The 15,799-nt window shown below is 38.7% G+C and overlaps 1 protein-coding gene across 9 annotated transcripts in view; it reads right to left on the minus strand.

The window, feature by feature from the left end:
• KIF21A (kinesin family member 21A) overlaps positions 1-15,799 on the minus strand; it is an 87,034-nt gene that overhangs the window by 45,627 nt on the left and 25,608 nt on the right. For all 9 annotated transcript variants that reach the window (XM_059847320.1, XM_059847315.1, XM_059847318.1 and 6 more), the window contains exons 2-7: positions 11,564-11,786; positions 10,119-10,301; positions 7,059-7,208; positions 6,290-6,424; positions 2,995-3,162; positions 1,476-1,591 (exon numbers count right to left, since the gene is read on the minus strand). In XM_059847320.1, coding sequence (XP_059703303.1) covers positions 1,476-1,591; positions 2,995-3,162; positions 6,290-6,424; positions 7,059-7,208; positions 10,119-10,277 — 728 coding nt within the window. In that variant the 5' untranslated portion in view covers positions 10,278-10,301; positions 11,564-11,786. The remainder of the gene's footprint in view (positions 1-1,475; positions 1,592-2,994; positions 3,163-6,289; positions 6,425-7,058; positions 7,209-10,118; positions 10,302-11,563; positions 11,787-15,799) is intronic.

Raw genomic sequence — 15,799 nt, forward strand, 5'->3', positions numbered from 1 at the left:
GATATTCAGTGACAGCATTTGTCTTCCCAAGTCACCCTAAGGCGTGATGGAGCCGTGCTTTCCTGGGAATGGCTGAACACCTGCCAGCCCATGGGAAATGAATGATTTCCTTTGCTTTGCTTGCACATGCGACTTTTGCTTTAGCTAACCAAGTGTCCTTATGTCAAACCCTGACTTCTCTCCCCTGTGATTCTCTCCCGGGGGCAGGGAGGGAGGGTCTGTGCGGGGCTCGGCTGCCATCACACACTAAATAAACTCTGGGATTGCTCCTGAAGAACCCGGGGGGAGCCGTGGAGCTGTCAGACGCCAAGATATTTTAGAGACAAAGTATTTCTACACAAGGCCAATTTTAGAATTTTTTTTTTTAAAAACAAAAAACCATGCTCAGTAGCTGGTGTATTTGATAAAAAATTTAACGAAGTGCTTTTTGCATTCATTTACAGAAAGAGCTTAGCACAGCTATGCTGTTAGATTTCTGATGATTTGTCTGTAATTCTTGAGTTCCTTTCTCCCTTTTGCACTTTCGAAAGTTTCTAGCCCTTACATCACTTGTTTTTTCTGGCTCTCCTTTCCCTCACACTGCAGTGCTTCAACTTGTTACTAAAGGTCTCTCTCGGAAGGGGATCACAACAGTTTGAGAATTTTCTTCCACTTCTCCCTACTCCTTTGGGTAAAAACTTCCCACTCTCCCAGACACAGGAGCCAGGCATATTGGATCACAAAGAAGAAGAGTACTACCTTACTAAAATATACTCAGCTTTGGTTCCTCTTATATTTGTACATGTTAGCATTAAAAATACAAAATCTGTATTTTAATAAATTTGTTAATGTTTTCTTATATAAAGCTTCCAGAGGTCAAAGCTTCCCTTCACTGTATGTTCAGAATGCATACAAATGGATTCATACGAACCCTGGTGAAAGGCCACTTTGTTTTTATTAGGCTGCAATCCAGCACCAGGTAACTGAACAGATGCATCATAGGCTGAGATATATAATCTCTAAAAAGATGGAAGCGACTGTGGGTGGTAAACTGACGCCAAGCTCCTGTGCATGGCAGTCAGAGCAAACAATTCACTGACATTTAAAAAACAAAGCAACAACAACAACAAAAAAAAACTTCTAAGGGAGAAACTCATCACAGCTTTAAAATATGCTGTAAACAAAATCTACCATTTGTACTACCTACAATCTACAGATATTTTCATGGGAAGAATTTGCCTGAAAATGGTAACTTCTTAGTAACCTGAAGCTTCAAATCTAGTAAAATAACAATAGCACTGAAAAAAGCAACACAAAAATCCTCTTTAAAATGTTTCCCTTCCATTGATGACAATTATTTGCATGTCAACTTATTTCCAGAATCTTCCTCCAACAAGACTTTTATTGTCATTTAATGTTCATTTTACTTTCTGCAGATTATGTTCTCATTCATGCTCATTCACAATGAAATACATAAAATGTTCCAATTTTCATACCTGTTTCCCCCAAGAGAGTCTTGAAGTAGCCTTGTGAGCTTTGAATCTCTGTATGGTACATGAGTTGCCTTCTTGCTTTTATCTCCCAATGCACTAATTACATTGCCAAGTGCCAGCTATAAAACACCAAATCACGTAATACACAAGTCAGAATCAGCTTCTGTGTAGTTTTATATTAAAACACCTATAAACTGGAGTCAGCATATTGTGAGAAAACTAGTATACTCATGACAGTTAGCATAAAAGTCTTTCCAAAGATTTCTGTATTTTACATTTAGAAAGTTTTGTGTTATCAACAGTGCATTGGATGACTTAACAGTCTGGTACCTGGAAGTGCCAAAGTGCTTAGCGCAATTCATATGCACTATTAGTATCTCATGTCAGTCACAAACTAAAGTTAGTACTACTTAATCTAACAAATATTTGCTTTGGATGACAAAATTGATCTCTACCTTTAACAGTAGCTATAATTTCTTTAAAATTAATTTCATCTGTTTTATGCTACATTTAGAATAAAATATGGGGCATTTATATAAAGGAAAAAACCCAGAATTTAGTATCTCTACACTTAAAAAGCAAGAAATATCTGAAAATTATTTAGGCATTTAAGACTTGAAATTAAAGGCTTGTAGTCCATGGCTATCCTGTTCCATTACTAAAAGGATCTAATGCATGTTTATAAACAACCAAACATTTGGCTGTGAAATTATTTTTTTTGGAACCACACACACTTCAGTCAAACTGAAGGATTCTGCTTTAGGTGGCGCCCTGTACTGCAAGTTCTTGCTTTGGAAATGCTGCAGCTGCCAGCAGCAGATGAAGAACTGCACACACCCTTCTTGCTTTGAAGGATTTAAAGCACTTTCAATCTGTTCTACAAAACTGAGGGCTGGACTTCACTGTAAATAAAAGCTTTGTGATCTTATATTAGTTACATCACACTGATTTTCAGCTTCATGCACTTTATGTGCTCTTTGTTAGGACACAACTATGTCATCTAGATCCCCCCAATCCTGCTGGCTTTGTGCTTATGTCAATGATGAAATTGAAATGAATATTCTCTCTCTTCCATATAATATAACCAGAAGAGCTACAGAAAATAACCAATGTCATGATGGCAAGAGAATCATTGAGAAAATTCTAATTGAACAATACCCCAGAAAACTGGTACTGCACAATAGCCCAGAAAAAACGAGATATTTTTCACATATAGAACAAACATGTACTTTTGTGTCTTTTTTAAAAGAGTTGCACAGAGCCTCCACATAGCCATGGTACACAAAACAAAGACATGAAACTACAATCTCCACTGATAATCACCAGCTCTACTTTTCAGTGCAGTTCAGCATTAACAAAATAATTTAATACAATCAATTTAAAAATGACTTAATTTAATACAGTTAATTAAAAAATAGCCAGCACACAGACAAAAAAACTTAAGCTATAAGCTATAAATTTCATTTCTAAGTGTTTTGCCTGGGTTTGTTTTACATTATATTGTAGAGTTGTATAGTCTTACTAGTCCACAGTTGATGGAAATGCCTTCCTTTGCCCTTTCTCCTGTAGCTCCTGTTCGCTTTAACCTTTCAGATCCCGCCAGATCAACAAAATGAAACTTGGCAGTAAGAGTTTCATATTCATTCATCTCAGAAGACTCAGATATTATCCTGTTATCAGTGGCATTATCCTGAAGCAAAGAAGAACCCACAAGGCTTGGTGAGATCTTTCACATTAACATTTGCAAGGTTCAATTATTTATAACAATTATTTACAAAACTACCTCTTTACTATGACCATCTCCTTATTCTTTATTTTATAACAGTATTTTGAAACATAATATCTCCATTTTAATCATATGTACTAACACATCACTCTTGAAGACCTAGTTCTAGATGCATGTGATTACAAATTACTATAAGTACAAGCTACCATTGCTTCTTGATGAAGAAGTAAGAGGAAACATCTATTAAAATATACAAGTCTCCAGCAAGGTCAGCAACAAATTTCTATCTCTCGTAAAATGCACTCTTGAACCAACTGTCAAAGGAAACTGATTAAAAAAAAAAACAAAACAACTTTAATTTCATTATTACCCCACAAAATCACCAGAACCAGCTAGTTTATAAACCTGCCAAATAGCTGAAAGATATTTTGATTTTATACCTCTCTAAACCCCATCACCAGTCTCCCTGTGGGATGATTCTTCAACTTACATTAGGAATTATTGTTGGAAACCATTTCTCCTAGCAGTCAGTATTCCACTAGCCCTTCTGACTTCCCCAGAAAATAAGAACAGCAGAGGGAACAAGGGAAAATTAAGAGGTTCCTTCCTCCCTTCCACCTTCCTCCCTCAGGTAATGACTGGCACTTGCTGCAAGCCTCTATCAGTGCAGAGAGTCTGCCCAGGAACACACTGCCCTGGGGCAGGTACCACAGCTTCAGCCTCTTTCCTCTTCACATCCCAAATCACAGCAGGAAAATTATCCTTTTTCATTAGACAATCCCAAACTTTTTTTCTGTCAATTAGTTTCGTTCTACCATTCACGGTAGACTTTTATTTTACTACAAGTGTAGTAACACAATTAGAAAAGTCTTGAAATCACTCACTTCTTGACCTTACTGGTAAGACACCCTTTGCAGGGCAATTATACTAATTTGGCACGGTGTCAGATAATAAGCATATATCAAGTGTATACTGGATTCATAACAAACTCTCACAGCCCAAACTACAAGCTTTATGAGGAATTTCTAATCACATTAAGCAGGGAAAACCCAGAAAAACCTTAAAAAACAAAAAAAACCCAAACCAACAAACCCAAACCTAATGAAAAAGCCAAACACAGACCCTCAGGTATTCTGTGGTGACCTTTATGTCCTTGGCCAGCCAGCCTAAGGCTCCCTTTGCTACCACAAGGGGTAATGCAGGTCTCTGCAGACCAAACCCTCCTGATGGTAGTTAAATATTTCATGCATCCTTTTGTAGCAGTAACAGAAGAGAATGGGAACTGTGCCACTTCCACAAGACCAGGAATCATTATTTCTGTTATTTTGATGTTTACACTCTGGGGGCCACACTCTTCTTCCCAGCCCTCAGTCATGATTAATGCATCCCTTCACTCTCCCTCATTTAGCAAGGGAAATGCACATCCAGAAACTTCCCAGAAGCACGGCTGGTGTGCAGAGAGCCCCAGGAGCCTGTCTGAGCACTGCAGCCCTGGCTGCCTGCCAGCCCTGGGCACGGGCCACCGCGCACACAGGGGGCACGGCCACGGCTGTCACCCAAGAAGGACAAACTGCGTTGCCCTAGTAACAAAGGGCTCCCAAAACTGTTGTCTACAGAAACCTGAGCTACATCTCTCCTGGCCACCCAATAATAGCTTGTATTAATTTAGATTCCAGGAGCGTTCAGAGGACAGTGTCAGGTCTATCCTCTACTCTCCTAAACAATACAGGGAAAGAAGAGGGTGTGGTCTTAAAAAATTAAGGATTTAGAAATGCCCAGCTCCACAGTCAGATTATCTTGTGCATATCTCCCGAGAAAAGCTGAAACAAAACAGTTTGACATAAGACAGAAGATGGCTACCTCTTCCTCTGACATAAGCCTCTGTAAAAACACAGGCAGAGCCAGCCAACAGTCCCCTGGGGCAGCTCAGCTGGCAGGGAAGGCTGCAAGTGCACCAGCATAGGGGGACTGCTGTGACAACAGCCTGCAGGAAACAGGCCCCCAGAGGACTTCTCACTCTCCAGCAGACAGTTTGCAACAAAAATTTCCAAGCAGACAGTGTCACCACACAGTGACTGAAGTGCCCTGTGTGGGCTTGCAGTGTGATGCCAATCCCTCCCAAGTGAAGACAGCTGACCACACCACCAAATCCACAGCTTCAGCACGGAAAGCAGAAAGAAGTGTTTTTAGCAGGTGTATAAAGTGGGTCTACATACCACAAAGGACCAGGAAAGAGCACTCATCTTGCCTGTAAATGATTATTTGGAGCATTAAAAAATAAAAGCAACCTCCCAAAAAGCACTGAAAATCCAATTCACTGTTCCACACACTTAAAAATGTGATAATTATGGGTGGGATGCTAGCCAGATAGTATGCAATATTTAAAAATTATATGCAAAAGACTTTTAGAATATTCAAATTAAATCCCCGTGAAGGTACTGTAGTTTTCGGTAATGTTTATTTCATTAACGTGGAAGGGGAGAACTCTCCCCTTCAAAAGATACACCTAACAGCAGCTAACAGCTGAACAGTCACACACAGAACATTTTACAGAACAATCCCATGTTCATTCATAGTCTGAACTTCAGTTGCATAGATTTAACAAAATACCTGCACCCCGAATATACAGCTATTTAAAATATATACACTGAGCTGCAGAATTTAATGCTTTTCTACTTGCATCTTATCGGATATCAAGAATTAATCTGAAATATCCAAGCAGTTTCAGTTAGCTGACTGCAAGTTTAAACCCACTAACTTCTAAGATACTTAAATGTGCTTTACCAATTAAAGACAAATTATATTTTAACTTTCTCACTTGTGTATGTCGCAACAAAATACAGAAGAAAACACTAGGGGAGAATAGGTAGGTTCCTGTAAGAGTCTGCAATTTATGGCTGCCTCTGGCTAGAGGATAGTTACATGTGCACAGATTAAATCAAATTATTACAATGCTTAGCAAATTCATCAAGCATTATGATGACTACAGCATCCTTACTAAGTCCAATTCAAATAGCAGTGGCTGCCAAAACTATCCCCATTTTGAAAAACGGCTACCAAAGAGAAGTTTGCCAACAGCAAAGGTACGTACGGCGTTAAAGGCGGGACAGACTCTGGTCTGACACAAGTGTATGGTGAAGATAGCGTGCGACCGCGAGCTCTGAACGTTCATCTGAGTGCTGGCAGTGGTTCGAGACAAAGCTCCCAGCTTCAAGCACTGCATCATCTAGAAAACAGGCAACAAGTACACTGCATCCCTTGCTGGTTAAAGGAAAAATGTTTTATGTCTAAAATTTCTCTTTGCTATGCATTCAGTTCCTATATGCAAAAAAAAGGACAAAGATCCCTAAATAAGCAAACTAAAACTACTTTTTGTGATTTCTGTAAAATACTTAAATCTCCATATTCCTCTCTTTACTGTACCCCAGTAGTAACATACCTACCTTCATTCACCTGTACAAAAAAAAAGTACAATAACATTTGTATTCAGATTTGCAGTGTTCCTGAACAGCAGTTTATTTCACATCACCCAAATGCAAAGCTTTCCTCTCAATGTATATAATAAAGATTTGGGAGATCAGATTTACACACACGCCGAAATTCTCCCAGCAGAACTATACTATGAACAAAAACCTGTTCCTAGCTTTACATGAAAGTGATATTAACTTAGTATCAAATATGTCAGATTTAAGGCTAAAAAGAATTAAGAAAATGAAAATTTTAGTTAGCTGTTACACTTAAATTGCCCAGGAGACAGATATAAGCTAGCATGACCTCTATTTTTAAACAGTCATCAAAGCATACAGACATTTTTAGAATCTACTTGGCATGTCACAGTGTAATTTATTTCTAGTTATCACCTCAGATTCTCCATTCACAGTTCGGGTTGTAACGCCCACTGTATAAATTCCTCCTGCTGAATCTTCATGTATTTTAATATTTGACTTTTTATTCTTTGCATCAATATCACGTGTGGTATCAAACAGATCAAGAATTTCTTCATTGTAAAGCTGAGGAGAAGAAAAAGACAAAAAACATATCATTTTCAGAAGGAATTCCTCCAATGACAAATCTGTGCATTGCACATACCAAAAGTTGTAAAAATCCAAATGTCTCAGCTCCCAAAAGATGTGAAACATCCAAATTTACAAGGATAATAGGTGACAGAGCAGCTGCAAATTAAGTGACCTGCACAACTTCCTATGATGCCACCCAAAGATGAGGTAAATTCCTTCACATTGCCAGATCTGAGATAAAATTCTTTGGTGGGACCAAGGAGGAGGAGGAATTTGGTGCCAGCAGAACAAGAGCAGTTTCTGTTGCAGGTACCTGCTGTCTTCAGATTTAACCTTGGGCTTTTCTTTTGTGGATTCAGCTGGCTGCACCCTGCTCCAAACACTTCCAACTCACCCCACTTGCTCCCCCTGCCATTGCACCTTTCCTCATCTCCTCTCTCACACCTTCATATTTCTATGGCTCTCATTTAGATAAATTCTTCCTGGGCAGGAATGAATTTGACATAGAATAATAGTTTTTGTGTAAGCTGCCTCTTAAAGACACCAAGCATCAGTCCAAAAATACTATGTCATGGCTTCTTGAGCAGGGCTTTTGTACTTCATAAGAATATCCTCAACTTTATGAGGTGTTTAGATTGAACTGAAGATATCAGGGGGGAAAAACCAGGCAACCCACCCAGAAAAAATACTATCCCACTGAATTGCATGGCTGAAGTCTCTGCCTGTGTACCCTGGAACATATCAAGTGTCTCTAATTTAGTTATACTAATTCATGTCAGCAAAGCTCAGCCAGGACTAATTCAATTCCTGATCAAAATCCCTAGGCAACAGTCAAAGAACTAGCACAACAGATCTGTATTCACACAAGGTACTTTCTCATAGAACTGAAAGTAAGTGACTTTCTCCTCTCAACAGCAAAAAGTCATCCCTGAGAAGAAAAACTCAGTGTTTATGAATGTGATGCTTTTAATCATTTAAATAGTAAAAAAGGAATTATATTTAATTACTAGGCATAGATAGTCTATGTAGGAATCTTCTTACTAATGTTTTACCTTCATAAATTCAAACAAACTGATGCCACAATTTGGCAGATCCTGATAACACACCTACAATTGGATGGTGCTGCATTTGTCTGTCTTTTGAAACAGCAGGAAAGCAAGGAGTTAAGGGAGGCAGACTGCAGCCAACTAAAGAAAGGCAAGAAAGTAGCAAACAGAAGTCACTGTTCCCAACAGTTATCCAGCTGTAAGACTTCAAAGTTGTTCCAAAAATACAATCTTGCTTCAACTTGCTCAACGACTAAATTATTGTTTATGAAGTCCAGCTCTAATGGTAGACAGGATGGGAGGAAGAGGATACTTTTTGACACAAGAATAGTGTATAATATCAAACTAATCAGAAAAAGTTCCTTCTGGGAAAGCCTTAGTAAAAGAAAAAAAATCTACCAACTAAAATGACTTTTTTTTTTTAAGGGAGAAATTATTATATACATCATTCAACTGTTCTCTAAATACATAAACAAGACAGGTTTCAGTATGTACAGTTCAGCTGAAATACATTGCAATGGCTGCAATTCTTTATACCATTCTCACTGTAATATTTAATCACTGCCCTGTATTTTGGGACTCAGTCACATTTGTAATGTTATGTCAAAAAACACAATAAATCCAGAAACCACACTGGTTACTGCTCCTTATGCTACTCATGTTGCAGCTGCCTAAGCAAGGCTGCAGCTCCCTGGTGCACAGAGCAGAGCATTCCCACAGCACATGCTCAAGCCAACTCTCTAGGCAAATATTAGCCAGAGCAACAAAAGGTTCTGCATAAGGGTAACAACCTGGACTGATACAAAACTAATGCCAGCTTGTTAATGACTAAAGGACTTGGGTTTATTGCTCCTGAAGTAAAAGAACAGCTTTTCTCATGGGTAATATTGAAGCGGGGGTTTCTGCCCCCAAGTAGATAAAGTTGTACATACTGAAGTAAGCAAAGCAAATTTACACCTGCTCTTCCTAAAAGAGATTCTGCCTCTCTGTGCGCCTGAAGTATTGGATTTTTGCAGGTTGGCAGTAAATGTAAATACGTTACACCCAAATCAATCAACTTAAAGAACAGTTCCACAGCCAGGAGACACAGCATGAACCCTACAAGGCATAAAGCAACAGCTGCTGCAGGTCAGAAAGATCACAGATGTTATGGCCCCTTACCAGTAACTGTGTCTACAAGAAAGTACAAGGGGAGCAGTTTTGCCACAGTACTGACCAGGGTTTTTTTTTCTTTCCTCTGAGTCTAAGAAAGAAGGGAACAGTGACACTGAAGCCCAATCCTAAACCAGTGGGAATTGCAGAAAGAAGTATTTTCGTGCTAGGTTTCTTCATTGGTGAGAGAAAGTCTTCTGAACAGATTTTGAAAGCTAAAGAAATCTATGGCAAAGTGACAAAAGCAGGCAAAGCATGGTCACTACTCAAAGCTACAAAATACAATTAGGGGAGCTTACATAATTTCTTGTTTTAAAGTTTTGTCAAGAATTACCAACAGGCAAAAGCAACAGGCCCTACAATCAGACAGGGATAAATGATGACAAACAAATATTTCTATACTTCAAAATAATACTGTGAAGGGAAGTAGTAAAATAATTGGAGTAAGAAAAAAAAAAAGACTTTTTCATAAGTTGAAGAGCTGAAGCAAATCCCATAAATTTTCCTTTTGAAATCTTGTATATTAATTCAAAACATCTTGGGAGAAAAGAAAATTTAAAAGAAGCAACCAGAAAAAAAAAATTTAATTGGTTTTCTAAAAAAAAAAAAACAAAAAAAAAACAAACCACAAAACCAAAACCAACCAACCAAAAAACTACCAAAAAATTCACATAAAGTTACATCCACAGATGTGGACCATATTTACCTCTAAGAACTGTGCATTCACTTTAAAATCTGGGGGTGGAAGTCCTTGCTTAATAGCACCTTGTTTTTTTTCTTCAATACATCTGAAAAGGTGCTTAACAGCACGTGATATAATGCCTTGCTCCTCTTCTGTTATGTTGACATCAAATCCAGTGCCCATGGTGTATGTTTTGCCAGCACCTGTCTAATTTGAAAAAGGAGTAGTCACTAGAACATGTTAATAGTACCAAATCATCACAGAAATACAGTTTGTGCACACTGATGTTCACATCAACCTGCCATCTTTACAATATTAACACACACAACTACAGGTCACTTGGAAAAATGGATTAACAGCAGAATTTGGACAAACTCTGTCTATCCAGAGATCACACATACAAGAAGGCAAAGAGCAGCTCAATCTTTCATAACCCTTCCCCTAGAAACTTTCCCTACCCAGTTCACATCAGCCTTGAGCTACCTCCTCTAGGTCAAAAGATGAGTTAATGTTTCCAACCAAGGCTGTTAATTGAAACATGTATTTTGAAGGTAAAAGCAGCATTTGCAAGTCTTTACTGAAGTAGATCAAATGACTCCCTTAATGAAGATGTCTGAATATGTCAGGTATTATATTCCCATTGTTCTCACTTTATACTAAAGAATACAAGCTCTATCTTCACTAGGAAGATAATCTAATTAAATGTGAAGTCCAATAGAAGTCAAGGTAGTGTAGTGTTTTCACTTAATTAGTGGGTCAAGTCTAAGACAAAGATAGGATCACACAGCTGAACATAATCTGCTAAACTGGATCTGCAAACTGCTTTGTTTGACTAGGAATAGACTTCACCTGGCTAACTTGAGATGCAGCACCTAACAGAGGTGAAACTCAGCATCCAAGACCACATTTTATGCAATCAATTTGCAAAGGAATATTCAGAAGACAGCAACACACTGTCTACATTGTGCTCAGCTTCGAGTGTGCCCAGTCTACTAAGAGGGTGTGTTCCTGATGAAAAGTTCTGACTTTGGAATCTGATCTCTACATTTTGCCCACAAGCAAACAATGTGGCCTGAAGTTCTCCAGCATCTATTTTTAAAAAGCTCCTCTTCCCAAAAGTCTCTAAAAATGCAGTGGGTTGAAAAGTTGCTCAGAAAAGAATCTCAGTACAACCTATCTCTATAGTTCAAGTGAGTAGGTCAATGATTTGTATTGCTGCATTGATGTGAATTCAGGAATTATATGGACTGATACTATTTTCAGTATTACTATTAAATTCAGATCTGTGGCCCATATATATTCTGTGTTTCAACTGCCAGTCTAAACAGAATTTATGTAAACTCAACACTCTCCTAGAAAATAAACCCAAGATGCTAAAACCAGATTCATTCAGAAATTTAAGACAAAATCAGTTTCAAAACACTGTTTATTCCAAAATAAACACTTTAAAATAAAATTGTGAAGCTTACCTGGCCATAAGCAAAGACAGTGGCATTATAGCCTTCAAAGCAACCTTCAATCAGCTTTTCTATGCACTGTACATAGATCTCTTCTTGCTGTGAGTCAATGTTAAAAACATAATCAAAAGTGAAGGCCTTATCTTTTCCCAAGAACACTTGAGGTTCACCAGGAGTGACAGATGTACAAATATGGCATCCTTCAATCTTCTCTTTGGCTAACTGGGGTCTAATTCTGTTTAGGAAGAGATAAAAAGAACTATTAGAAATTCTCATCATCAAAAAGAGGAGTACACAATATAAATAAGGGATCTGAGAATTCCTTAATGACTGAGAAGTGAGAATTTTTCTTCACCAAACCAGAAGGTTTTTGGTTGTCTGAGCCACAGTACTGACTGTATCAGAACCCCAGCCTTAAAAGTGCTTATGCTAATGACACCATCTTTTCTGAAGGTTCACCTACTTCAGGCTGATGACCTGCCTGGAACTCCGAATGTTTCTGTATGTTTATTATGCATTACTGAAGAGTCACTTGTCTATGTTGTTTCAGACTTGGAAATCAAGCTTTCCAGTTTTATCAAACTTCTGCTTGATGCTTTCATTGTAAAAATAGTAATTTTACTTTTTTTACAAGCAAGTTAAATGTGAAAAAAAATATAGGAGAGTTTAAATAGCAATTTGGGAGCAAGGTCCCACCAACACCTAGCTCAGCTGGTTAGAGCCTGGTGCTAGTGATGCCAAGATTGTGGGTTCAGTTCCTGTATGGGCCATTCACTCCAGAGTTGGACTTCAATGTCCTTATGGGTCCTTACTAACAGAATATTCTGTGATATCATCTTAAATGAAAGCCTCCTTGCTGCAAGAGCAAAGACAGCAAGGAAAAGGCTAAATTGCTTCTTTCCTTTTATCAGAAAAGGAACTTGTACAGCCAGACACTTCTGTGAAATGTTTGGTTTCAGTGAAGTATACCTTCAGACAACAGAAAAAGAACAATATTTAACAAGTTCTAAAGGTAAGAGTGTCTCATTCCTCATTATTCCCCTCTAAGGCAAATTTCAGCTTTTATTTCAGTTTGTTCAGTTTCTTGTTTTAAAAAATAACTTGTAGAATATAGCTTGAACTTCTTATATTCTATCATTTTATTGATTCCTCTGCATTCTTAACACTCTCGCAGCCTCATCAAAATAGAATTCATGTACTGGCCTCACAGCTAATAATGACTGCAGAAGCTTGTGATTCCATGGGTTTAATGATTAACTATCAAGAAGAAAAACTCTGGCCCACTTAACACACCGTTCTAGCTGTAAGTAACTAATAATTTGCTTACAAAGCTACCTTTTTAAAAAGCAATTTCCAAGTTCCCAAAGCAGCACCAAAAAACCAACCCAAACCAAACCCAAACACACAAAACCCACACCAAAACACGTGCAGTGTACAGCTTAAAAGATGTGACAAAGAAGGCTAATAGGAATGATAAAAAGGTGCAGTACAGCAACACACAAGCACAAACATGGAATATTTTATACAGATCTTCCACTTATATAAAGATCCAGTGTGGCTACCTTCAGTTACACAGTGTCAAAGATCTGCAGGCACAGAGCATACTTAAAGGCACACATTCATCTCATATTCCAGGTTGTAAGGGCCACATTAAAGCTCTGTTTAGAGTAGCTGTGCTGCCTTGAAGCAAATTCCCCAACCTTTTCAGGTCTCACATGTTGGTTCGGATCACAGAGCAGTTTCGGCGTGCACAATTTACACCCCCTTCAGAGGAAACTAAGCCAAAAGCTCGACTCCAAACACACAAAACTTGTTCCAAATTCTAATGGGAGCATAAGGGCCCAAAGATACCTGCTGATCAACTGGGACTGTGCCAACACCTGCTGATACAGAGAGAGCTTGCCTCTAACAACTGAGTGGACTGCTAGAGACTAATTATGCACATGTTAGATGAAGTTTGAAATATCCTGCTTGAAAAAAAAAGATTAAAAAAAAATCTCACAGAGCATGATGTATCTCCTCTTTATTGCAGATTCTGAATTTTTCATTGAGGGATGTGCACTGCTGTCAAGAGAATTTTTCAGATTTTTCATTCTGAGGGTTTCATTATATCCCACATGACACTGGAGATTAACCTTAATTTATCTATCTGTAAGGTTTGTGCACATTAATTCCAGTACAGAAACTTCATTAATGATCAGGAGGTACCACCCTTGTCAGCTTACCCTCTAGTGTCAAGTGAAAATTAAGTAAACCTTTGAAAAATATCATTAAAGAAAAGATTATAAGTTGTGCAAAATAGGCATAAATATTCTACAACTAGTATTTGCATTTAAGGACACAAAGTGTATAATATAGGTCAAATTTTCTCTCTAACAACATCATAAGGAGTTTTTTTTTTTCTCAAATGAAACAAGAATGCTAAAAGTAATACAGGATTTACATAACTCCTTCAATAACAACCAACTTGATTCACTTGTACGTGTGCTGACTGAACACAGACTCTGATAAATATGAACAGAAGCTTGTAACACGTTTACTTCCTTCTAAATTAAGGAAATTTTGGTAATAAAATAGCTTTTATTTCTAGGTAGAGAAAGTCTTCAAAGTCTTCAAAGAAAAATTAATCATATGCCTTTTCTAAAAGCATTCTACCCAACTGGAAGGTCGAGCAAATAAAACACTTCAGCTTGCTGTCTAAAACAATAGTTAGACAATGCCTACTCAGTAGGTTATTCTGCTGCCTTCTCCTACTGCCGTGAAGTCAGTCAGAGGGCAAGCTCCTTTTTCAGACTAAGCACTCTTATTCTTTCACTAATCCAGTGCACCAGTACAGAGGCCATTAATTGTCCTTACAAGAATGATCTCTGAGGGCTCCTAGAGGTCCAGAGGCATGTCTCATTGCCTTCCAGAGCAAAAAACCCTGGGAAGATCCCTTCTAGAAATCTAGATGGAAAACACATTTTCATCATCAAGCAAGCTTTAGTGGATCCCAAAAACATAACTTGTCCCCAGTTCCAAAAAGGCTTTTAGCAACAACTTGCAGAATGAAGCTGACAAGTTTTTTTAAGATGTTTTTTCTTCATATGTTTTTATTCTACACTTGAAAGAAAATTAATTTTCTACACTGATGAACTGACACAATTATGACAGGTGCCGAATAAATTTCTCCTTTCTACTACTAAGTAAAGGCCGACTGACCATGAAAAGGAACAGCATGCCTAAAATATCAATGATTTGCATGATAGTTATTGTTACAGTGATGACAGGACTGTAAAGCGAGCAGTTTCGATGTCGCCCAGCAGAGACTTCCCACGAGAATCCTCCTGGCCAGGTCCTGCCTGCAGCCAGGCAGCTCCTCCCAGAGCTCTGCTGCTCCACAGCAAGCTGTTCACATCAGCCCAGCACAACCAGCCCACAGCTGAGCTGAGGGGCATCTGTGTCACTGCTAGCAGCTCCTTACCAGCTCAGCCACTTCCCCTGGTTGTAACACATCACCCAGAGATCCAGCAGTGATGATGGTGTCCTTCCTCCCTAACTCACCACTAAATCTGAAGGCAGTGCTAGGAGAAAAAGCAGCATTTCACCAGCACTTAGGCAACACAAAGGAAAAACAAAGCAAGTCTCGCCACAGCAGGGAAGCTTCATGCCAAAAACAGATTCCCTTCTCATTCTGTCACTGGTCTTACACAATGTCCCACTCTGCTATGGAGTTGAGAGGTAGCAGAGACAGATCATGACTGCATCAGGTTTGAATGACATCTTCCCCCCAGAAGAGACCCAGAAGAGATGTGCAGACAAGAAACCTTCATCACCCAGCCTGAGGTCTCCTCAAGGGATACTTCATGCTCTGAAGTCTACACAGCTCTCTTGCTAAGCTTGCCATTAAGCTAATGTGATGTCCTCAATGAATAAGCAAGAGATTGCTCCCCTTCCACCTGATTTCTGGCCACTTACAAACAATGTGAGTGCATCACCCAAACCTCAAGACTCTCAGTCTTACTATTTGCACTGAATGTGTGGTCCAGCAAACAGAAGTCCTCATACAAGTCAGATTCAGTTCCAGCACCGCCTATAGGAAAATCTCCTTCTTCTCCATCCCACACATGAATTGAGAAGGTGATTTTTCCTTTCTGCTTACAGTCAAACATTTTCCACTCTCACATCCTAATGTGGTCACTTCTGGCAGCAAAGCGGGCAGCGCCCACACTTTAAAAATGTGGAAGAGTTCATTCTGGTCATCTCTCC

The sequence above is a fragment of the Haemorhous mexicanus genome, chromosome 5 (assembly GCF_027477595.1).
Source record: "Haemorhous mexicanus isolate bHaeMex1 chromosome 5, bHaeMex1.pri, whole genome shotgun sequence".
In the NCBI taxonomy this organism is placed as follows: domain Eukaryota; kingdom Metazoa; phylum Chordata; class Aves; order Passeriformes; family Fringillidae; genus Haemorhous; species Haemorhous mexicanus.